General features: G+C 47.4%; 2 protein-coding genes across 5 annotated transcripts; both read left to right on the top strand.

The window, feature by feature from the left end:
- Nucleotides 1-2,162: 2,162 nt before the first annotated feature.
- On the top strand, nucleotides 2,163-9,857 carry FCRLA (Fc receptor like A). Of its 3 annotated transcripts, XM_032291593.1 has the most exons (6): nucleotides 2,403-2,534; nucleotides 5,983-6,006; nucleotides 6,270-6,422; nucleotides 6,725-6,991; nucleotides 7,454-7,738; nucleotides 8,602-9,857. In XM_032291593.1, the coding sequence occupies exons 1-6, from the start codon at nucleotides 2,456-2,458 to the stop codon at nucleotides 8,895-8,897; spliced, it is 1,104 nt and encodes a 367-aa protein (XP_032147484.1). In that variant the 5' UTR covers nucleotides 2,403-2,455; the 3' UTR covers nucleotides 8,898-9,857. The 3 variants fall into 3 exon arrangements, with proteins under 3 accessions (XP_032147485.1, XP_032147484.1, XP_032147486.1); XM_032291594.1 differs by lacking the exon at nucleotides 5,983-6,006 and having other exon boundaries at nucleotides 2,163-2,534; XM_032291595.1 differs by lacking the exon at nucleotides 5,983-6,006 and having other exon boundaries at nucleotides 2,429-2,534; nucleotides 6,179-6,422.
- Nucleotides 9,858-17,505: 7,648 nt separating this feature from the next.
- FCRLB (Fc receptor like B) lies at nucleotides 17,506-23,427 on the top strand. Of its 2 annotated transcripts, none has more exons than XM_032291592.1 (6): nucleotides 17,506-18,248; nucleotides 18,534-18,554; nucleotides 18,912-19,166; nucleotides 21,133-21,399; nucleotides 22,180-22,325; nucleotides 22,525-23,427. In XM_032291592.1, the coding sequence occupies exons 1-6, from the start codon at nucleotides 18,110-18,112 to the stop codon at nucleotides 22,813-22,815; spliced, it is 1,119 nt and encodes a 372-aa protein (XP_032147483.1). In that variant the 5' UTR covers nucleotides 17,506-18,109; the 3' UTR covers nucleotides 22,816-23,427. The 2 variants fall into 2 exon arrangements, with proteins under 2 accessions (XP_032147483.1, XP_032147482.1); XM_032291591.1 differs by having other exon boundaries at nucleotides 22,035-22,325.
- Nucleotides 23,428-23,976: the final 549 nt, after the last annotated feature.

Below are 23,976 nucleotides of genomic sequence, written 5' to 3'. Positions count from 1 at the left end.
TTTGTCCCATCTCTGAGTATTCTGAGGTGATTCTGATGGGGGAACTTACTCAATAAACTGAATCTCAGTCTCCACGAACACACAGCAGACCCAGTGTTGTTTTTTTCCCCTAGTGAATCACATCTATTCTAAATAGTTTATCAATCAAGCTTCAAGTGAGTAAATTTTCCCAGCAGCTTAGTGGAGATTTAAGTGTAAAGAGCTTTATAGCTTTACCCCAAATCTTCAGCGGGCTCCTTGCTTTCCATATTGACAGGCGGATCCTGGAAGAATTGCTGCAGATGGTATAGGGGAGGGTCTCTATTCAGGTAAGATGCTATGGTAAGGGCAGTTAAGGAGGAAGGGTGACATTAGAAGAGAAAGATAGGCTGGGCATAGTGGCTCACGCCTGTAATTCCAGCACTTTGGGAGACCGAGGTGGGTGAATCACCTGAGGTCAGGAGTTCAAGACCAGCTTGACCAACACAGAGAAACTCATTCTCTACTAAAAATACAAAATTAGCTAGGCATGGTGGCACATGCCTGTAATCCCAGCTACTCAGGAGGCTGAGGCAGGAGAATCACCTGAAACAGGGAGATGGAAGTTGTGGGGAGCTAAGATCACACCATTGCACTCCAGCCTGGGCCACAAGGGCAAAACACCAACAAATCAAAAAGGAGAAGAAGAAGAAGAGAAAGATATTGTGATTTGTTTAGAAGCCCTTAGTCTCTGCCTAACCCTGAGGGTCTATGTTTTATGTAGTTTTAGAAGTGGAGATACATCTAAACACATTTTATTTATTTAATTTTTATTAGGGCTAGTTAGACTTTTCTTCCTCTTCTGAGGCTTCACATCACATCAGCTGCAAGGCTTACTGCCTCACTGCTTCCCCCAACACCCATATTCAACTACCACTGGACTCCCTGGGGCCACCTGCACAAAAGCATATGCCTCTCAGATAATGGAAATTTTATTCTAAATGTTTATTTTAGACTCAGAAAGATCCACTCTTTTATGCCCGTGTGGTTGATGTGTCTGCTCTGATCTGTGGTTTTTGCACAGCTGAAGTGTCATACTGTCCCTCTCTCTGCCTTCAAGCAGGACTAAATAATCTTCCCCCATTTCTCTCTCTCTCTTTTTTTGAGATGCAGTCTCGCTCTGTCACCCATGCTAGAGTGCAGTGGTGCGATTTCAGCTCACTGCAATCTCCGCCTCTCGGATTCAAGCGATTTTCATGCCTCAGCCTCCCAAGTAGCTAGGACTAGAGCTGTGCACCACCATGCCTGGCTAACTTCTTTTTTCTTTTCCTTTCCTTTTTTTTTTTTTTTTAAGTAGAGACAGGATTTCACTATGCTGGTGCGGCTAGCCTTGAACTCCTGACCTCCAGCAATGCGCCCACCCTGGCCTCCCAAAGTGCTGGGATTATAGAGGCATGAGCCACAGTGCCTGGCCTACCTTACCCCATTTCTGATGGCTCGTTTCATCTCCAGATAACCTATTGGAGGCCTGGTGGGTGCTATGATGAATGAAAGGGGAGGAATGTAGTCAGCGTGAAACACATGGGCCCTGCCATTGAGAAGGCCTCAAACAGATAGCAAACATTCCAATGCAGGGACAGTGGTTCCCAGAAGGCCATCTGGAGCTGAAGGGAGAGCTGTAGCCTCTATGTTGCTCCTATTCCCAAGTCTCCTCAGGTTTCTAAAGATATCAGATGCCTCTGTCTCTAATTTCCTCAGGATCCGTGGCTTGAGCTTTGGCTATAAGCCTAAGCCCTGGGCTGACTGCTGGATCCTCTGGGAATAGATTTTCTTTTTCCTCTGCTCTTTCCCAGTGGACTATCCCTGCCTTGTACTCTTATTTCCACCGAGACTGAGCAGCCTTAGTCACGCTGCAGAAACAAAGAACTGACACAGTCTAGAGAAATTTGTGTGCAAATTTGTGTGGGCTTTGGATAGCCAGAGCCTACTAGAGACTAATCTGATATCTGACTTGGTGCCATGACTAATCTTCCTTCTCTGTCTCCCTATCTTCCAGCCACTAGAAACACATACGTGTTGGAATGAGCAGGACATTTGAATTCTCATCGATTTCCCAGTGATTTTCTAACAATGTCCCACCTTCTGTCCCCAGTCGCATCATCAGTGAAAAGGGTGGTTGTTGTACTTACCTTTCCGTACATGAAGGCCAGCTGGCTCTCAGACAATGATATGCTTTGAAAGGCCCCTGAGCCCTGGGAGGAAATTCTTGAACAGTTGAGAGTGCTACCATTTTGTCACAGCCCTAAGGATGCAGATGATGCTGGAAGCACATTGGCCAAATGTGAACGATGAAAGCCAATTACAGACTTGAAAATGAAAACAGACTCCAGATGCAAGGAGATGAGACAGTTAGATTTACTTCCTCTTTTCTAATTTGAGAGGTTTCACGTTTAAGAAAATCAGTGTTAGGGTCGCAGGAGACCTAAACACAGTCACCATGAAGCTGGGCTGTGTCCTCATGGCTGGGACCCTCTACCTTTCCCTTGTTGTGCTCTGGGCAGCCCAGACGCTACTGGGTAAGTACAATATCTGAATATTGGTGAGGGAATGGAGCTATGCTTAACTTTGGGGAAAGGATCTGAAGGAAAGAAACATGGACTAATTCTGGCCCTCCATAGGAGCAGTGTTCAGGTGGAATAGTAAGAAGGGTAGGTATAAGAAAGTTGGGTGTGCAGGATTGAATGACTTTCTGAATATAAAAATCTTCAAGCCTTTTCCATCCTGAAAGTCTCCTCTCTAGCTTTAATCTCAACTCTTTCATTTCACTTATAAGACAAGCTTTCTTGAAAGAATAGTTTGCACTTGCCATCTCTACTTCCCCACTTCTCAGTCACTCCTCAGTGCTTGCAGCCTGACTTCCACTGGAATTGGTTTCGTCTAGGGCACAATGACCTTCTCATTGACTGGGTTTTTGCATACTTTTCAGTTCCTGTACTGCTGGACTTCTCTGCTGCCCGGGGCTCTGTTGATCACTTTTCCTTCTTACATTTTCTCTCACCCTGGCTTCCATGACACCCTTTTCTCCTCTTACTACATGGACTTCTCTTGATCCCTTAATAGCTTCTCTTCTCTTCCGCTTAAACACCAGTGTTCTCTATAGCTACAGCGTTGCCTCTGTACCCCTTTCTTTGCACAGTCTCCTTCATGAGCTTATTTGTCTATACAATTTTTGCCACTATAACTAACTCTGTATTTAAGAGTCCCAAATCATATCCTCAACCCTAGTCATGCTTTCGAGCTTCACATTCAAACATTAAGCTTCATACCGGACATATCTACCTACGTATCTCACAGGTGTCTCTGCACCACGTGACCACAGCTCAACGTATCTGTCCTTTTGGCCTCCGCCTCTTCAAATTCATTTTTCACAATTTCTGATCTCAGCTAATGACACCAGCAACTACCCTTACAATGCCAGTAACCTGAGAAACACCCCAGACTCCCCCTTCTTCTTCATTGTCTAAATCTGATCAGTCATTAAGTTTGTCAAGTTTTATCTCCTAAATTGTCTGTAGAAGCAGTCCCTTCCCTGGAACATCACTAATGTCTTAGGACAAGCCCTCATCCTCTACAACTTGGGCTAGTCCAGTATTTTCCTAACTAATCTCCTTGTTTTAACCTTGTGTTCCTGAAATGAATTCTGTACCATGCAGACGAGTAATTTCTAAAATTCACGTTAACCAGCCTAAGTTCCTTATCGTGGTACAAAAAGCCAAGCAGAACCTGACATGGGTTAAACTTTTCCTACCCTCTGAGTCTTCTAATTTATGCTCTAATAAATCCCAATCAGTTCATATTTACATATTCACACACCAGACTCTTGCCTGTCTCCAAGGCTTTGCTTATGCCACCATCTCACCTAAAATCAGCTTTTTCCATGACCCTCTTTTCCCCTCTTCCTTGCAAATGTGTAGGTTTCCCTAAAGACTCAGCTTAACTGGTATCTTCCCCAGGAAGCTTTTCCTGAACAACCCTTTCTGCACCAATGGCTGCTTGTGATACACTTTTCTTATTATAATATTTTCCTACTTACGCTGATATTTTCATCTACCTGTGTCTTCTACTAAATTGAGAACCATTTGTGGGTAGGGACAATGTTTGCTTGTTTTTGTCTTGCGACAAGAACTGCAGACTTGAAATCAGATACTCCGGTTTCAAGCCCCTCTTCTGTTTACCAGCTGTCTGTCACCTTAGGAAATCACTTTTTATATCTCTGCTTCAGTTTTCTCATTTGTAGAATGAAATAATAATACCTACCACCTAAGGTTTGTTGAGTGAGCTCCTGGTAACCCAACAAGATTTTATTCTATTTTATTTTGTTTTTTGAGACAGAGTCTCACTCTGCCACCCAGGCTGGAGTCCAGTGGTGCAATCACTGCTCACTGCAACCTTGACCTCTTGGGTTCAAGCAGTTGCCCTATCTCGCCTCCCAAGTAGCTGGGACCACAAGCAAGTACCACTATGCCTGGCCAATTTTTAAAAAATTATTTGTTGGGATGAGGTCTCTCTATGTTCCCCAGGCTGGTCTGGCACTCCTGGGCTCAAGGGACCCTCCCACCTCAGCCTTCCAAAGTGCTGTGATTATAAGGTTGAGCCACTGTGCCTGGACAAGATTTTATTTTTAAAAAGAAAAAATGGCGAGGAGGTAGAGTACAGTTGAGTGACAGTGGGGGAACTGAAAAGAGGTAGCATTACAGTGAAGGGAGCTGACAGAGGATGGAGAGAAAACACCTGGTACTGATGTGATGAGAATCAGGAAGTAGGGAGGGGCCTTGGTAAGGGACATCACAAAATCAAAGAACGCTGGGCTACTGGGAGTGGAAGAGAAGAAAGGCAAGTGGGGCACAAAATGAAAGTCGGATGGAGTGAAGAAGTATGCACATGTGAATGGTCATGAGGCTGGAGGAGGGGAGAGTAGCTAGGGAGATAAGGAGCAGTCACAGAGAGGGGAGAAACGCCCCTTCCCTTGCCTGGGTCTACCATGAAGGGAAGGGATAGGTTGAGGAGACGTGGTGAGAAATGGGTAACTCCAGATTTCAATCAGGAGCAAAGAATAGTTCCATAGTTACCAGTATGGACTGGGAGGAGTGGGGTAGGGGTAGAAGGAAAAGACGGAGAAAGCACTGTACCACTGCTAGGGAAAATTCAAAGTGCCAGAGGACACCGAAGTAGAGATGGCTGAAAAGTGAAGACCTGCATGAGGGAGGAAGACAGGAGAGACACCACTGGGCACTGAAGGCTCTTTGATGGTTAACATATTCAAGGCTGAGGAGCCAAGTGAAGTTTGGGAAAATCAGAATATGAAAGAAAGTCCCTGAGGAAGGTCTGAGGACCGAAGCAGACCATATCTGCACAGTGAAGTAAAAAGAACACTGATTTTGGACCCAGACACACCTGCCTTTCCTGCTCCATTGCTTAGCCTCTTTTTTTTTTTTTTTTTTTGAGATGGAGTTTCACTCATGTTACCCAGGCTGGAGTGCAATGGCGCGATCTCGGCTCACCGCAACCTCCGCCTCCTGGGTTCAGGCAATTCTCCTGCCTCAGCCTCCTGAGTAGCTGGGATTACAGGCACACACCACCATGCCCAGCTAATTTTTTGTATTTTTAGTAGAGACGGGTTTCACCATGTTGACCAGGATGGTCTCGATCTCTTGACCTCGTGATCCACCCGCCTCAGCCTCCCAAAGTGCTGGGATTACAGGCTTGAGCCACCGCGCCCGGCCAGCTTAGCCTCTTTTTAAGCACTGAGTACGGTAATTTGGTATTCTAAGCGTGTTTCTTTAAGATTATAAAATAAGGATAAAGTCACATACCTGGAAAGTTCATGAAGATGAAATAAGATACTGCATGCAAGTGCTAGCAGGGTCTGGTACCCAATGAACCTTAGAATCTGATGTCTCCCTTTCCTTCCTGTCCTATCCCTCCCTCCTTCGGGTTACCATTGTCTTTGCTCCTGGTTTCCAGTACCAGCAGCTGGATGTCATGCCAGTGAGTTCACCATTCTTTCATTCTCTCTTCTTCCTCTTCTCCAAATCACAGTGCATTTGCTGAGAGCACCTGGATCCCAGTGAATCAAGGTCAAAACTATCCCCCTGAGACACTCACAGGGGTCTTTCTGAAAAAAAAGCTTTTGGTGTCTTACTAGTCTCATTCTAAAAAGGATGATTCTCCTGGGAGATGGAGGAACCCTGTTCTCCTTCTCCAAGTTGCGGCATCATGTTCTGGTTCTCCCTGGGCCATGCCCTCTTCAGCAGCCAGTTTCAAGACTCTGCAATGTGAGAGGCCTGTCCACACCGAGGAGAGCGGCTGCCACATGGAGGATGACCTGACCGACCCAAGGGAAGCTGGCTTCCAGATCAAGGGCTACACTTTCAGTGAACCCTTCCACCTGATTGTGTCCTACGGTGAGGTCCTGGGAAGGCCTGAGCAGTGCCCCAAACCCCTTCTTTCAGCCCCCGAGCCCACCCCGGAAGGTGTCCCCCAGGAAACTGGCCACAGAATGATGTACTTTTTTCCCAGTCTTCAGCCCACAGCAACCAGGGCACTCTCAGTCCTAGGCCCTAGGGAAGTTGTCCCATACTCCCAACTAAGGGTGAGAGTTTACCTGGACCCTCAGAGAAAGCTTAGGGGGATCTGTTGTAGGCACCCCTGGGGGTAGCTCCCAAGGAGGCCCTGGGTGACACTTAGCTCTTTCTCTGGACCATAGACTGGCTGATCCTTCAAGGTCCAGCCAAGCCAGTATTTGAAGGGGACCCACTAGTTCTGCGTTGCCAGGCCTGGCAAGACTGGCCACTGACTCAGGTGACCTTCTACCGAGATGGCTCAGCTCTGGGTCCTCCCGGGCCTAACAGGGAATTCTCCATCGCTGTGGTACAAGAGGCAGACAGCGGGCACTACCACTGCAGTGGCATCTTCCAGAGCCCTGGTCCTGGGAGCCCAGTAACAGCATCTGCCGTGGCTGTCACAGTCCAAGGTAAGAGCTAGAAGCAGCATCGTCATGGCGGAGGAGGGTAAGGAGAAACTGGGAGCCCAAATTGTCTTCCTTTAGCTGGGAAGTGACAAGATCATCAAAAGTTTATGGAGCAGGTTGCTGGTAAATGCCCAAGTTGGGCTTCAAAAGGGATGAGACCTCAACATTGCCTTTTCAAGTCATCCAGCCCCACTCAGAGTCCAGCATGGTCCCTACCACCCACAACTATGCTTCCCAGTGTTCACTGATTGGGTGTCTGGACTACTAACAGATTTGCCCACCTCTGGATATTTCCTAGTCCTATCTACTTGCAGAAAGAACTTGAAAGATTCAAATGGAATCTAAGAGAGCCCATTCCTGCTGGAAATGGGAAAGGAAGTATGACTCCCCGAAGCTCTTTGCTTGCACGTGTCTACCTGTACACAGGATGGCTGAGCTCTTCTTTCTTGCCTATCTTTTTCCCAGAACTGTTTCCAGCCCCAATTCTCAGAGCTGTACCCTCAGCTGAACCCCAAGCAGGAAGCCCGGTGACCCTGAACTGTCAGACAAAGTTGCCCCTGCAGAGGTCATCTGCCCGCCTCCTTTTCTCCTTCTACAAGGATGGGAGGATAGTGCGAAGCAGGGGGCTCTCCTCAGAATTCCAGATCCCCACAGCTTCAGAAGATCACTCTGGGTCATACTGGTGTGAGGCAACTACTGAGGACAACCAAGTTTGGAAACAGAGCACCCAGCTAGAGATCAGAGTGCAGGGTGAGTTCTCATCAGAGCACAGGGTGTCTGTTTGGTGTGTGTGTGAGTGAAAAGGGGGGATAGGATGAATGGGCCTGTAAGCTGGGGTTCAGCATGAGCAGGTTAAGGAGGGACACAGAAGAGGCAGGAACAATGAGCCAGAATCCTTGATGATGAGAGACAGCACAAATAGAGAACTTCTCCCTCTGACTGTGGTGTACACCTCGCCAGACCAAGAGCTGAGGCAGCTCCATATCCGCTACCCCACAGGCGTTAGGATCCCTCCATGCTCTCTGGGCATTTATAGGAATTTAATATCTAGAATGAAGATGGAGTAGTCTGAAGTCTATGTTCAATTCTGGGAGCCACTGTTAAGAAGGCTGCCCTTGACCTGAAATACTCCTAGAGGAGGTGACCAGGGTGATTAAGGGGGCTTGAAGTCATGTCATATGAAAAATAGTGGAAGGGGCTGGGGATGCTATCCTGAAGAGGAGGTGACTCAAAGGCCAGCAGAGGTGTCCTCAAAAAATTGAAGACTGGCATAAGCACAAGGAATTAGACCAATTTCATATATACTAAAGAGGCTGACCTAGAACCAGTTACCACATTCATGCTTCAGGGAATTAGATTCGGCCTTGGTAGAGAAAGAACTGGCTAATAGTTCTAGCTGTTCAATGATGAGGCCTCACTGCTGAAGAGTTTCAAACAGAGATGGCCAAGCTTGAGATTAAAATTTGGACCAGGAGGGACACTAGCGTCTTCAAGTCCCTACTGTCATTGGGCTCCACAGCCACTTTCAGAGAACAAGAAAGGTTGCCAGGGATAGGAGGGAAGGGCCAGAGTCAGACTTCACTCTTGTGTGTGCCTCCTGCCCGGTAATCCAGGTCCCCTTGCCTCTGCTGCGCCTCCCACCTCGAATCCAGCTTCTCAGAAATCAGCCGCTCCGGGAGCTGCTCCTGTGGAGCCCCCCGGGCCTCTGCCTCCGCCGCCAACTCCATCTTCTGAGGATCCAGGCTTCTCTTCTCCTCTGGGGATGCCAGATCCCCATCTGTATCACCAGATGGGCCTTCTTCTCAAACACATGCAGGATGTGAGAGTTCTCCTCGGTCACCTGGTCATGGAGTTGAGGGAATTATCTGGCCACCGAAAGCCTGGGACCACGAAGGCTACTGCTGAATAGAAGTAAACTATCCACCCATGATCCTGCTTAACCACCCCAATAAATCCAATTCTTTCTATTTTGTCTCTTCCTGTCCTGCACATATGCATAAGTACTTTTATACGTTGTCCCAGTGTCTTGTTAGAATAATGTAGATAGGTGAATGTAAATAAATGTGTACAAAGTAAGAATTGGAGTTTAGCTGTAATTGTATATTCCCTCTTAACATAACAGAATTCTGCTCTCTACATCAGGAATTTCTGTTATGCAGACCAGAATTTTGTGATTTAAAGAGAACTAATGGAGGTGGATTTAATGCAGCAGTCTCAATTGGGGGCAATTTTTCTCCGCAGAGGACATTGGGCAATGTTTGGAGGCATTTTGGTCATCATAGTTGGGGGGTTGTGGGGTGGTGGGATGTGTGTGCTACTGGCATCTAGTAAGCAGAAGCCAGGGATGCTGCTAAGCTGCTGTAATGAACAGGATAGCACCCCACAACGAAAGATAATCTGTCCCAAAATGCCAGTCGTACTGAGTTTGAGAAACCCCAGCCTAATGAAACCCTAGATGCTGGACTCCGGCATGGGACTTTGCCCATTGTAATTATTATCTCCTTCAGCCTCGTTCAGCTAGTCTCATTGACATACTAGTCCTTGGTAGGCACTATGGCCTGTGCTTTTTAAGTTTGTGTCCCCTCAAAAGCTGTATGTTGAAATCCTAATCCCCGAGGTAATGGCATTAAGAAGTGGGCCTTTGGGAAGTAATTAGATCAGGAGGGCAGAGGCCTCATGATTAGGATTAGTGCCTTTATTTAAAAAACGCCCCAGAGAGCTAACGCACACTTCCACCATATGAGGACGTGGCAAGAGGGTGATACGTACAAGGACCAAAAAACAGCTCTCACCAAACATGGAATCTGTTGCCTTGATCTTGAACTTCCAGCCTCCAGGACTATGAAAAATAAATTTTTGTTGTTTATAAGCTATGCAGTTTGTGATATTTTGTTCAAGCAGCCCAAATGGACTAAGGCAGTTGGCCTCTGCTACATGGTTGAGTTTATGAGATGTTAAAAATACTCATAAGACAGTGTCTCTGTCTACAGAGCATTTACAGTGGGATAGAAGGGAGTAGTAGCCCTTCCTATAACGAGGGTATATAAAAATTTCCTAGAGGATCCTACTGTGCTCAGAAATAAGTGTCTCAATATAACGTTGCCAGAGTTGCAAATATTTGTTTTTAATTCATTTGTCTCCGAAATATTTTTCTTGAATAACATATAATAACTCTATTTTAGTCTCTTATTAATATTTTTTTCTATGCTTGGACTTCTATTGTATATTCCCAGCCAATGAGACCTGGCCTGGCAGACTCTAGTAATATTAATGAGTTAGCACATCATTTTATAATAACCTCAGCCAATGTTTGTTCTACCATGTTATTCTGAATTACATGGTGTGATTTTCTCCAATGTGGACTTTCTTTGTGCCATTTATTCTGTGCAGTTTTGACCCAAAATCATTTACGAAAGACATGCACATGATCGTTCTAGATATACCACTAATAAACAAAGACATAGAATCATGCTGATAGCAAAATGGGAGTTTTATGATCGTTGTTCTTAGTACCTTCGAGGAGAAAAAAAAAAAAAAAGACCAGGAAGCATCTGAGAATTGGTAGAAATCTGTAAACATCACTACAGCCTGAGAGGACTAATTTACAATTGTATGAATGGAAGTTGCAAGAGTGACCAGAACTGTCATAACTTTGGTGGACTTGAAAAAATGGAAGCTCAGCTGCCAATGTACCATGCTCGATGTAACTCCAAAGATACTATATTATAACCACTCTACTTGGAGTTGATTTCAGCTAATGCTCCCATTTGTATGAATGCATCCTTCAAGGTCCTGCTAACCAGGGAATTCATTTATAGATAGTGGAAGCTATCAGAGATCTGGGAAGGAAAAGATGGAAGCAGCTGGCTGAGATAAATGTCATCTCCGTACTCCCCATGGTTGTGTATGTGCTCCCCTCTATCATCACACTGCATTTTAAATTTTTGTTACTTATTTTTCTTCACCAGAGGGTGAGCTCTTTGAGAATACTCCTGAGCTCTATGTTCCAGGTTGTGTCATTGACATCTAGTTTAATGAGGCATATGTAAGTTCTCAGTACATTTTGTTTAGTTGAATCTAGTTGGGCCAGCAAAATAAGGGAAAGCATCTTGAAGAGGATGGGAATGAAGCTGGACTTTAAAGGATGAGTGTTATATCTGGCATCAGCCAAATCTCCAGACTCTATCCAGGGGACCCAGCCTCAGTCAAGGACTTAGAAACTTCAGAGTCCGGGTGCGGTGGCTCATGCCTATAATCCCAGCACTTTGGGAGGCCAAGGCGGGCAGATCACTAGGTCAAGAGATCGAGACCATCCTGGCCAAGATGGTGAAACTCGTCTCTACTAAAAAGATATAAAAAATCAGCTGGGCGTGGTGGCGCACCTGTAATCCCAGCTACTCGGGAGGCTGAGGCAGGAGAATTGCTTGAACCTGGGAGGCGGAAGTTGCAGTGAGCCGAGATCACACCACCGTACTCCAGCCTGGTGCCTGGCAACACAGCAAGACTGTCTCAAAAAAGAAAAAAAGAAAAAGAAAAAGAAACTTCAGAAAGAGGATCTTCTATCAAAAAGGAATGAGGAAGGCAAGAACAAAGCTGAATGAATGAGAGAGAGAGAGGGAGAGCAAGCATTTACCTGTCTCTTTCTGTGTAGCCTGGGGACGTTGGAGAGAGAGTAGGGAAGAGGAATTGTTACAATGGATCTGGTTTATGGCCATTTAGGATTCTGTAATTGACAGAAGTCCCAACGCATGGTCTCTGAAATAAACATTAGATAGCAAGCATGTGAAAGGAAAACTGTTCTCCATTCACAATACCTCTGACGTCAAATATGTGGGTTTTCTATACCAAGCTTTTCTCTGCTTCTCAGCGGAAACCAAGTGGATGTTCTACAATTTATCAATTCTGGTTCTAACTAACCAGAGTTAGCACAGACCCTATAGATTAAGGGGTCAGTCCCACAAGACTGTTCTCACTTCAAAAGCCAGTTGCAAGTCCCAGGCCTTTGGTACTTGAGACCAATATGTGGGAAGAGGTGCAGGGCTTGCACGCTCTCTGGGTGTGCCGCCCTCCAGCTTCTCCATGTGTTCACTGACCTGGAAGCTCTTAGAACGCCACCATTTAGGATTTTTAATGAAGGCTTCATTACGCAGGTATAATTGATTAAATCACTGGCAATTGGTGATTAACTCAAACTCCAGCCTCTCTCTCCTCCAGGAAGTCAAGGTGGGTTTCCCACACTAAGCAAATCTCTAATTCTCAGCAGAAACCAATTAGATATTCTGTAATTTACCAATTCTTACTCTAATTACCCAGAGTTAGCACAGACCCCTGAAAGTTCCAACTCTCTATTTGCAGGTTAAGAGATACCTTATTAGGATAAACTCAGGTATGATGGAAGGGGCTAATTATAACAAGAGATACTCCTCTCATCCCTATCACTCAGGAAATCCTCTGTGCCAAAGAGCAACCCAAAGGGGCAGAGAAACAGTATACATTTCTTATTATGTGATACACATCCATTGTCTTATAAGTTGAATAGTGCACTTGCATACCCTATAGCCCAGAATTCCATGCCTAGGTGGATATGTCCAAGAGAAAATTTAGCATACGCACACCAGAAGACAAGTATGATGTTTATAGTAACAAAGCTTGTAAAAGCAAAATTTGGTATTGAAATGCCTTTCTTTTGTTGAAAAGAAGTCAGTGCAGATGTCCACCAACAGGAAAATGGGTAAATTACCATGTTAATTTGTTTCAAAGCATATTAAACACCAAACTCTATAAATAGGATGTTGTACTACCAGCTATGCATTTGGAAGTGGGGATGATGATGAACGAGACAGGAAACTCAGGAAATAGATCACTCACTGGGGGCTGGACTGTTTAGGTACATTTCATGAAGAAGATAATACATGGGTGGGCCCTTGAGAAACATGACAGACCTAGAGAACAAGAGAAGAGAGGGAAGGACATTCCAGAGGGAGATGATGCAAGCAAGGGCATGAAAGGGAAAATCAGCATGTAGATGTCAGGAAAAAGGCAGGCGAATCTTCTGACTGAAACAGAGTTCAGTGAAAGGAAATAATAATGGAGAAGTAAACAGACTATAGAGGCTCTTAAATGTGCTACAGAGGCTCTTTAAATGTCCATAAGAAAATAGATCAAATTCCGTCGGTGAATTTCAATTAGGGGAGGAGCTTGTGAAAAGAGAAGTTTAGGATAATTATTCCGGTACTCTGGTATGAGGTGACTGGGATGACTAGAAGAGGGGTCGAGGGAGGTGGATTCTAGGTATGGGACCCAGTCTGAACCCTGTTCTCATCCAGACTTTGGAGACAAGGGCCTTGGCTAGGGATAGAAGGAATAGAGAGTAATGATCTGAGCAGTGTTAACAGGTCTGGGTGATCAGACATAGAGTAGCATTGACTCCTCCTAAACACAAAGGTCTCTTTGCCCAGTCCAGTAGCCTAATCTAGAAAAACTTGGTTCAGTTACAACTTAGAAGAGACTAGGGAAGGGATAAAATGACCTGCTTAGAATCATAGGAGGAAGTTTAAAGAGGGTGTGTTGGGATAGGCCTCATTGTCATCTAACAACGCCACAATATTACCCCTTTCCCCAAAATCTCCCAGCAGTCTTAAATTCTTTCCCATTTTTAGGTTTCCAATCCTGCTCTAAGAAGCCTGAAGAAACTTCGCCCCTACCCCCATAAAACCTGTTATCACCCTTTTTTAATGCTTTCTCTCTATATAAAGGACAGGTATGTCAGGTCTCCATATGCAAGCCTGGACCTGGAAGTCTGAAGTCCTGCTTCCTCGGCTAATTGTTTCACACTTCCCCCACCCCTCTACCACCTGACTACCCACCCTCTCACCCCTCACCCCTGTGTTCGCCATTGATCCTAATCGCCCATCAGAGTTTCCTAGACAAGCCCCTCACCCCACTCTGCCATCTTAACTGTTATTATAGTGCTCTTATCCCACCCGCCATTGTAACTAACTTATGGTAATGTTAGTTACCATACTACCCGCCTCCACTGTAACTGATGTTACTCTAACTTTCCACCACCCACCCCAAACCTATAAACCAACTCCCATCCCACTGCCCTTTGCCAGCGCCCTTTTCGGCCTTAGCCCACCTGCACCCAGGTAGATAAACAGCCATGTTGCTCACACACACACACACACACACACACACAAAAGAAAAGTTTACATTAAAGAATAGTAATGAAAAAATCTATTATTATCAGCCCTGTCCTGAGTTACAGAAAACAAGTAAAATAAAAAAGATTTTTTTAAATGTTTTTATTAAGGAAAAGAAAAATTTGTTTGGAAAAATTACAAAATAAAAAAATACTGAATATTGATAACAAGAGGGAACAAGAGCCCTGTGAATCGCTGGTGGATATATTAACTCTTGAAGCTACTTTTGAGAGTAATCCACTGGATTCAATCTCTTCCTTTGTTTATGCCACAAATACTTACACAGCACGTGCTATGTGCTATCACTGTTGTAGGTGATACATCAGCGAATAAGAAAAAATTCCTGTCTCAATGGAGCTTACATTCTAACGGGGAAAACCTATCACAAACAAATAAATACAATGTCAGGTAGTAACAAGTGCAACGAAGAGAAAAAAAACAAAATGTGGAGCCAGCAAATGACAGTGAGGAAGAACTATTTTAGCCACCGTCTCTCCGAGGAGGTAATATTTGAGTGGAGTGAGGAAGTGAAACTTAAAGATCTGGGAGGAGAGTAAGAATCGTTCAGGCAGAAAGAACAGTAAGTGAGGCCCTGATGCAAGACATGGAATGTTCCAGCAACTGTTCTAAACGCAATGTGGCTAGGTCAGAGTGAGTGAGGGGGAGAGTCATAAGAAATGAGGCCAAGGGTCAGAGAAAGGCCTGATTGTAGAGCCCTGCAGACCATGGGAGGGTGTTTGAAACTTATTCTGAGGGCACTTTTGGGGAATTTTGAAGGAAAGTAACACCATATGGTTAACGTTTGAGAAGTCTCTAGCGACTAGGTGAATAAATAACTGTATGAAAAGATCAGTGTAGCAGGTAGAGTCATCAGGACTTGCCAGTGAATTAGATTTGGGTTTTGGAGTGAGCTTGCATGTAACTCATGAACATAACTCTGCAGTCTCGCTTTCAGGGTGCATCCCACAGAGGCGCTTCAGGGCTCCGGAGGGAAGCATCGTATCCTTACCAGGACAAATTTACATGAATCCTCCTATGTGCCAAGTCCTGTTCTAAGCCCTTTACATATGTTAATTCATCCAGCCCTCATAATATGTACCAAAAAGTCCATTGTGGTATTGTCTGTGGTAGCTGAGGGTGGGCAGCAACTAGGATGTTAAGGGAACGGACAAGTGCAGTGTAGCAGAAGCATAGAATATTAGGGCAGTCATGGCCAAGTGTGGTGGCTCAGGCTTGTAATTCCAGCACTTTGGGAGGCTGAGGTGGGTGTATCACCTGAGGTCAGGAGTTCGAGACCAGCCTGGCTAACCTGGTGAAACCCCACCTCTACTAAAAATACAAAATTAGCCAGGCATGGTGATGCATGCCTGTAATCCCAGCTGCTCAGGAGGCTGAGGCAGAAGAATCACTTGAAACCAGGAGGTGGAGGTTGCAGTGAGCTGAGATCATGCCATTGCATTCCAGACTGGGTGACAAGAGTGAAACTCTGTCTCAAAAAAAAAAAAAAAAAAATAGGGCAGTCAAAAGCAATAAACAAGATTCAAGTAGAGCAATCTGAACACATTTTAAACATCTGGGATTAATTTTTCAAAGTGAATAATATCTAGAACACAATGCCACTTCTGTAAATTAGCAACACTAAATATTTCTCAAAGATAAAAATTGCGTATATATGGGAACATACGGCAAACATTGCACAGCGGGTGCTTATGTGGAGGGTAGGAGAATGGAAGTGTGGATGAAGGGCAGCAAAGGAGGACAACAAGAGGGAGAACTTGCAAAGACCAGTAATAACAGCCAGCCATGAGCAGCATCTTGAATCCCAGACAATCAGAGAGAGATGAGAGAACAGATTTTGGAGACAGACTTCTATTCAAATCCCAGTTTCATCAGCTCAGTTTCCTCTTATGCAAAACAGGGATATTAATAATTCTTCTTCAAAGGGCCTTACAAGAATTAAGTAATATCTATGAAGCACTTGGCTGGTGACTGCCACACCCGGAGGCACTAAGGTGAGCTGTCATCAGCAACAACAGCATTAGCTCATTACCATCATTATCACTGAGAACATGTTATCACCAGCATGTTATCAAATGGTAACATGAATTGTCCAGATGTTACCTTGTGATAGGCCTCAAAGAATTCATCAAGTTACATATGATAATCTTGAAATTTTTCTGCATTGTAAAGGAGTGAAGAATTGGAAATTCTGGGGAAAAGACCTAGATGGAGTAAAAAGACTCACTTTGAGAAAAACTCAGAGGAGAGCCTAGAATAAAGAAATCTTTGGTGGGAAATTTTTCAAGTCAAATTCTGAGCACTGTATAATATGAACACTACAGACAGTTCCAGCGATTTCTAGGGAAGACTATACAGCTCACAAATTTTTGGTGTACTAAGGTTTCTTCTGAATCCAGTGAAGGGCTGAGATCTGTGCTCTGGAGGATGAGAAGCTAAAATAGAGCCAGCTTGTGTTGCCTAAGAGGACAGCTGACAGCTGCATGGCATTCTTACTGTAGAGATGGTGGCTTGGGGCAGAAGTCAGACCTCTGCGGCAGGCTGTGGATCATGTGGGAAGCCACACACTGGCCCCCGAGCTGAGGCATTAGCAGGGTGGAGGGGAAGCACAGGAGCACTGGCCAGCCCAGGCACTCCTAAAGCAGGCAGGTTGATCATCCCTGTTCCCGGTAACTAGTTCTTCTCTGCCTCCCCTACTCTAGGACATATCAAATATGTCCCTGCTTTGTTTGAGATCTACATGACTGTCTGTCTTTTATCAAAACCTGCACTCAAAACAGTATCCGAAGTGATCAGCATAATTTAAATAACCAGTCACATTTTTCTAAGAGGCATTTGCACTTTTAAAAAGGGCTAATCCATTAAGCAAAATATGAGGAGATTCTCAGAGTGGAACTTCAGGCATCAGTCAGAGGGGAAGATACTATCTTAATGGGAGTTGACAGTATCTGATAATCGATCTCCTTCCCTCAGATTTCCAAGGGATCAAGGTGCCCCAGATCTAAACAACTACAGGTAAGGACAGGATAGAGTCCAAGGAGACATACTATCAGGTTGGAAAATTCATTAAGTATTTACATGAAAATTCAGGTTCCTCATTGCTCAGGTATGGTCACATGGCTCAGAAAGCACAAGACGAAGAGGTCAGATCTGAGAGGCTTCTGAGGGGCTGATGCAGTGACTTCTCTGCCGCAGGTCAGGAATCCTGGAACTGGGGCATGGTTGGGGAGGGGTTGCAGGGAAGGGTGGGAGGAGGGAAGAAAGGAACAAGTGAGTGAATGTACCACAGGATGAGATCATGGGGGTGGGTAGGAAAGAAGGGTTTTTTTTAACTTCTTAAGAACTTAAGAATTTATGAGAACTTAAGATTTCAGGAAGGGCGGAAGGAGAAACACATTGCATTTCTATCCTTGACTGGGGAACTAGATGACAGGGACATGAAGGGTGGTTGGTGAGTCATGCCTTTCCGTCTACTCATTGTTAGAGGATGTGAGCTCCAGGGGCAGGCAACCCAACATTGACCCCTCTAGGTCTCACACCAATGTCTGTCACCAGGAGTGAACAGGAAAAAAGACCTTAAGGACGTGAGGCTGTGTCTTCCTCAGCTGAGCCTTGCAGGGCTGGCTGAAAGGTGGAGAAGGGTTGCCATGGGAGTGGGATGTCCATGGGAGCCTGAAGATGTCAGAGGCATCTGCTGGAGACTGGGGTTCTATGGAACTCTCTTGTGCTATGGAGGGCACAAGTTCTGCGGGCCTTCCTTACAGTAGTCAGGGCTGGCCTGAACTGTGAGGTGGCTATAGAGGTGGTAGATGAGACATTTGGGATACCTGATATTCAGCCTGTCTCCCACTCATTCCAGTCTGCCATCTTCAGGAACTAGGAGTGGGTGGGAGAAGCAGCAATGTCTCCTGGTACTCAGTGGCATCCTCTGGCCACCTTGTTTCTCTCTGTCCCCCGTCCCCTGCCAGTGCATCTTCATCCTTCTGCCACTGCTGCAGTCAGATCCATCATGTGGGCACTGACAGCTTTTCTGCTCCTGGGTGAGTCTGCAGTGAGGCAGCAGAACAACTTTGGGTGGTGGAGGATAGGGTGGAACAAGCTATGGGGAGAGGAGGGTGGGTATCCAATCCTCAGTTTCCAAGTGGCTCATTATCGATTTTTGGAGGGGTGAAGAAGAAGGGGCTTTCTCAGAGCTTGGGAAACCAGGGGCAGGAGAAGAAAAACAGGTTTTGGGACCATTCAGCCTTTCTTGTTGTCAAGAGTCTCTTTCCTCTCATCACCAACATTCCCCTTCTCCTTTCTCTTCCTTCTTTCTTGTTTTGCAGTTCCAAGCAGCGGGCAAGCTGGTGAGTCTTATACATTCCTCATCTCAACTTTCTACAAATCCACTCCAACCCCCTAAGTGACCTGCTCAGGTAGACTCCTCACTTCCTGGCTGCTCTGGGATAGTGTCTCTTCCCACTCTCCTCAACTCCTGGGACTAAATTTGCTTGAAGGTATTTAGAAATGGGTGCTGCTTGGTGGACTGATGGTCTGTAACCCAATGAATGTGATCTCCCCTCCTGCAGGGATGGGTTAGTACATGGGCTGGGGCCTGGGAGCTGGGGCTTCCTAAGATTTCCCTAACTCAAGACTGTTTCTTTGGGCACCTCACCTTGATTCTCTTTGCATGCTGCCTCCTCTCACCCCACCTCGCACCCCAGCTGCTCTGGAGAAGCCCATATTGTCTCTACACCCACCTTGGACCACGATCTTCAAGGGGGAGCGGGTAACTTTGAAGTGTGATGGATACCACCCACTGCTCCTGGAGCTCCGGCCCATCAGCACTCTCTGGTACTTGGGCCACCTACTTCTGCCCTCTCACAAGAAGAGCATTGAGGTGCAGACACCAGGGGTGTATCGATGCCAGACACGGGGAGCACCAGTCAGTGATCCCATCCACCTCTCTGTATCCAATGGTGAGTGGTTTGAGCATGAGGGGATGGGGAGCATGTGTCTCCTCTGGCAATACGGGCCCTCTGGTAGGAGGGGACAGTCCCAAGGTCCAGGAAACAAGGTCCACACTGGGGCCAATCTTAAGTCTCTGGAGCAGGTAGGGACCTGCATGACACTCTGCAAGAGATGCAGTAAGCACGCCTGGCCCCAAAGGTCCCTTTAGCCTCCTGCCACAGTGTGAGGCACAGTGTGAACATTTCTGTTTGTTTCTGAGACCAGCTCAGAAAAGCAAAGGCTCAGAGGACCTGGAGTGCTGGACAGAGAACTTTAGGGGTAGGGGAGTGAGCAGGAAAGGAAACTCACCAAGCAGGAAAGGTGAGTCTCCCTGGCAGACGGAGTGCAGATGGAGGATCTACTCTCAGTTGAACAGTGTGACACTTCTCTGGGCCTCAGTGTCCATCTGTAAAAAAGGGACAATAATGGTATGTCCCTTATTTGGCTACTCTGAGGATTAAAAGTGAATTATGTTTTGTTAAAGAAAAAAAGCAGCAATTGAACTGAGCACTTACTCAAAATTTTATTACAGACATATATATATGTGTACACAGGAGTCAACTGAGAAACTGATTCTCGAGATGCTTAAAGGGTTTTAAAACAGAATAAGAAAAATAACAATAATTTGTTCATTAAGGTACAGGATTGCCAGGTACAGTGGCTCACACTTGTAATCCCAGCACTTTGGGAGGCCAAGGCAGGCAGATCACCTGAGGCCAGGAGTTTGAGACCAGCTTGGCCGACATGACGAAACTCCATCTGTGTCTACAGAGATACAAAAAACAAAACAAAACAAAAAATTAGCTGGGCATGATGGTGGGTGCCTACTTGGGAGGCTGAGGAATGAGAATCGCTTGAATCCAGAAGGTGGAGGTTGCAGTACGCCAAGATCATGCCATTGCACTCCAGCCTGGGTGACAGAGCAAGACTCTATCTAAAAAAGAAAAGAAAAAGAAAAAAGGTACAGGATTGGCTATTTCATAGGGAATATTAAATCATCTTATTCAGCCTGCTGGGCCACAGTTGTATTCAGAATTTAAAGTACATCACTCAGTGTTCAGATTAGCACTTACACACACTGCATATTCATACTCTGTGGTTTCTTGTTTGGAAATTGTTAGTGATAGCAATAACTATACTGAGTGCAACAGGAGTAATTACTGCTCACAGATTGAGAGTGTATGTGGACTGGGGCTATTACTTGCAAGACCCTTTCTCACTGTTCAACACCCAAAACGGCATCTGCTCTGTGCTAGGGCTATGTCAGTGTGCTTTGATGATCACGGGGTAATTACGGGGTGCTGTCGGAGACACCTTAGGCTGTCCTGGGGTGTCAGGGAGGTTTTCTGCGGGAGATAAGGTCTAAGCCTAGACATGCAGGACAAGCAGGCCTCAACTTAAACAGGTGGAAGAAGGTCTTCTTGGCTGAAGAAATAGCAGGTACACAGGCCTTGCCCTCGGAGCAGGGCCAATTCTCTCAACAGTTCAGTATGGCTGGAACTTAGCCTGTTAGGAGTGGGAGGTGAGGAAAGCAGAGAGGAAATGGGGTAGAGGGAATATCGCCCTCGTGCTGGAGAGGTAAGCAGGACCCAGTCAGGAAGACCCTGACACCATCCTAAGGGGGTTATAGTTGATTCTCGTGGTCAAAACTCTGAGGCTGGAGCCAAGTCTCTGGCATCTTTGCCTCCCTGGCTAAATGAAAGACTAGCCATCCCCCTTCCTCCCCACTCACCTAGGAATATATCTTGCACTATGAGGCTCCTGCGTGTCAACCACCAGGGAGGGCCTGTCTCCTCAGGAAAGCAGTGAGAGATGGTGGGGAGGGAAAGGAGAGGAGCTATGGGGAGAAAGCAGGAAGGCTGTAAGAGTGGGAGATCTCCAAGGCTGGACTTTCTGTGGACTCAAGCGTGTCCGTGTCCGTGGTGTCTGCCGCAGACTGGCTGATCCTGCAAGTGCCCTATGCTCCAGTGTTCGAGGGCGAGCCTTTGATCCTGCGCTGCCGCGGCTGGTACGACAAGGTGGTCTACAAGCTACACTACTACCACGACGGCCAGGCCGTGCGCTACTTCCATTCCAGCGCCAACTACACGGTGTTGCAGGCGCGAGCCAGCGACAGCGGGCGCTACCAGTGCTCGGGCACCATGCGCATCCCGGTAGAGAGCGCGCCCATGTTCTCCGCTAAGGTGGCTGTGACCGTGCAAGGTGGGAGAGACCAGGGGCCCCGCGAGGGAGGCAAACGAGCACTGGGAAATTTGGGGACAGGAGCCCGGCGGGAAAAGAAGGGGCGGAAGTTCAAATAGCTGCCACTTGGCGGGTTTCTCTTAGACCGCGGACGCTGCCTCCTCTCCTGCGCAGTGAAGGAGCTTTTGATTCGCAGCCTGCCTGGAGGCTGGTCCCTTTCCCCGACGCACACCCTGGCTTCTCACTCTGGCTGGGGACTCCCATACAGAGGGCAGCTCTGGCCACAGCCACAGCCAGGAAAGGGGCAAACGGGGGCAGGGGCACTGTGGGACTGGGACCAAAGAGCGGCTCCCTAGCGTCCTGCAAGGCAGCGACTCCTCTTCCAGGCTGCAGAACCCAAGCTGATTGTCAGTGGGGATGTGACAAGAAGCGTCTGGCTTGTTCCTCCTCCTGTCAAGCTCTCCCCGTCCCTCGTGGACCTTGTCCCCCTACCCTACATTTCAGAAGGCTCTCCTTCCCCTTCCACGTGGGCACACGGCCTCCTCCCCTTTCGTCTGGGTCTGCGGCTTCGCTAGGAGCCCTGGCAGGAGGCAGGCAGGAGCGGGGTCGCGGAGCCATGGACTAGCAGGCGCCTTTGCTCCCCGCCCTCTCCGCAGAGCTGTTCCGGGCGCCGGTGCTGAGGGTGACGGGTCCGCGGGAGGCCCGCGGCGCGGCGCTGGGCGGGGTGGTGCTGCGCTGCGACACGCGCCTGCACCCGCAGAAGCGCGACACGCCGCTGCAGTTCGCGTTCTATAAGTACAGTCGCGCCGTGCGCCGCTTCGACTGGGGCGCCGAGTACACTGTCCCGGAGCCCGAGGTCGACGAGCTCGAATCTTACTGGTGCGAGGTGGCTACGGCCACGCGCAGTGTCCGGAAACGCAGTCCGTGGCTGCAGCTCCCGGGGCCGGGTGAGGGCCTGCATCCTCGAATCTCCCCCGCCTCCCGGTCCCCGTCCCGCCCCCGCCTTTCCCATCTCTCCCTCGCCTCCTTCCTCCTCACCCCTCTTCTGGCCTTCCCCATCCCCCGCACCGCTCCACCCCTCTCCCCCAGTTCAGCGCTGAGAAGAACCACGCCAGCGGCGCGTGACTGGGCGCGATGCATTCACAGGTTCTCCCCTGGACCCGGCCTCCACCACAGCTCCCGCTCCACCGGCCCCAGCCTCGGCTCCTGGTAACAAGCCGCCTTCCTTCAGAAAGCCCCCTGTGTCCAGATCGGTCCCGTCGGTCACCTCCGTCCCGAACACCACCTCCACCGGGCTCCAGGTCCCGGCGGGCGGCGCCCCGACTGCGGGGCCACCCGCCTGCGCTCCGCCGACGCCCTTGGAACAGTCGGCTGGAGCCCCGAAACCCGACGTGGACCTTCTGCTCCGAGAAATGCAGCTGCTCAAAGCCCTTCTGAGCCGGGTGGTCCTGGAATTAAAGGAGCCACAGGCCCTCCCGGAGCTCAGGGGAACGCCCGAGACCCCCACCTCCCACTCTACCGTGAGCCCGGGAACCCCAGAGACCACTGTTGTAGAGAGCTGAGGGGGCGGCTACCGTCCCGTCTGCAGGCTCATTCCTCCCTGGTCTCTCCCGCTTCCCCCCACGCGGAGTCCTTTGAAAGACATCTGTTTGCATCCTTGCGTTTTGCTGTGGCTTTTTAAGGAGCGCCCACGAAGTATGTGTGTGGTGGCCGACGATTTCAACCTCACACAGCAGTTTGTAACCACAAGCATTCTCTTTGAATTCTCACAGAATTCAGCAAGGAAGTAGAAACCTGTTACTTACTACATTGTGGTTTGCCTTTGGACGTGAGTTTAGTCACCCATCGCCCTTCAGATAAGCCTAGCCAGTACATATTTCGGCACAGGCAGTTTTTGGTACTTAAGTACATTGAGGTAACTGAGGACTTGAGAATATTTTAGGGTCAAAGTGTAATTATTCGTGAATTTACTCTCTGGTAATATTAAAAAGACGTTCAGTCCTATTACTGATGAGTTTACATCTTCAAATAAATCCTGGGTTCTATTTAGTTTTAGAGAGGAAAAGGTGTTTGTGTGGGTCTCCCATCCCTTGTTAAAGGGGTCAGAGTTCTGTTTGACTCACCCCGGTGCACCCCCTGCCCCAGGGTAGCTAGACAGACTGATGGGCTGCAGTAGCAGCAGGCAGACTAGGCTAACCTTAGCCGTACTAAACAAATGTACCATTTGACTGAGAAATCTTTTTGAGGAAACTTTAAGACAAATCCTCAAAATTGAATTCTCATTCTTAGCAGATTTTTCTTTTCTTTTTCTTTTTGGGATGGAGTCTCACTCTGTCACCCAGGCTGGAGTGGAGCGCAGTGGTCTCGAGTCATTTCAACCTCTGCCTCTCTGGTTCAAGCAATTCTCCTGCCTCAGCCTCCCAAGTAGCTGGGACTACAGGTGCTTGCCACCACGCCTGGCTAATTTTTTGTATTTTTAGTAGAAACAGCTTTCACTGTTTTAGCCAGGATGTTCTCGATCTCCGGACCTAGTGATTCCTTGGCCTCCCAAAGTGCTGGGATTAAAGGCATAAGCCACTGCGTCGGGCCCCTGTTAGC

Source organism: Sapajus apella, unplaced genomic scaffold, assembly GCF_009761245.1.
Source record: "Sapajus apella isolate SASKATOON/1434 unplaced genomic scaffold, GSC_monkey_1.0 scaffold25, whole genome shotgun sequence".
NCBI lineage: Eukaryota > Metazoa > Chordata > Mammalia > Primates > Cebidae > Sapajus > Sapajus apella.
The sequence above is the reverse complement of the archived record's forward strand: the minus strand, read 5'-3'. Positions and strand labels throughout refer to the sequence as shown.

Coding starts and splice junctions, on each gene's coding strand:
- FCRLB (XM_032291591.1), top strand. CDS start 18,110: ATGTCTCCTGGTACTCAGTGGCATCCTCTGGCCACCTTGTTTCTCTCT. Junction 18,249..18,533: donor GACAGCTTTTCTGCTCCTGG/GTGAGTCTGCAG, acceptor CTTGTTTTGCAG/TTCCAAGCAGCGGGCAAGCT. Junction 21,400..22,034: donor GGTGGCTGTGACCGTGCAAG/GTGGGAGAGACC, acceptor CCCTCTCCGCAG/AGCTGTTCCGGGCGCCGGTG.
- FCRLA (XM_032291593.1), top strand. CDS start 2,456: ATGAAGCTGGGCTGTGTCCTCATGGCTGGGACCCTCTACCTTTCCCTT. Junction 6,007..6,269: donor AGCAGCTGGATGTCATGCCA/GTGAGTTCACCA, acceptor TGCCCTCTTCAG/CAGCCAGTTTCAAGACTCTG. Junction 7,739..8,601: donor GCTAGAGATCAGAGTGCAGG/GTGAGTTCTCAT, acceptor CCGGTAATCCAG/GTCCCCTTGCCTCTGCTGCG.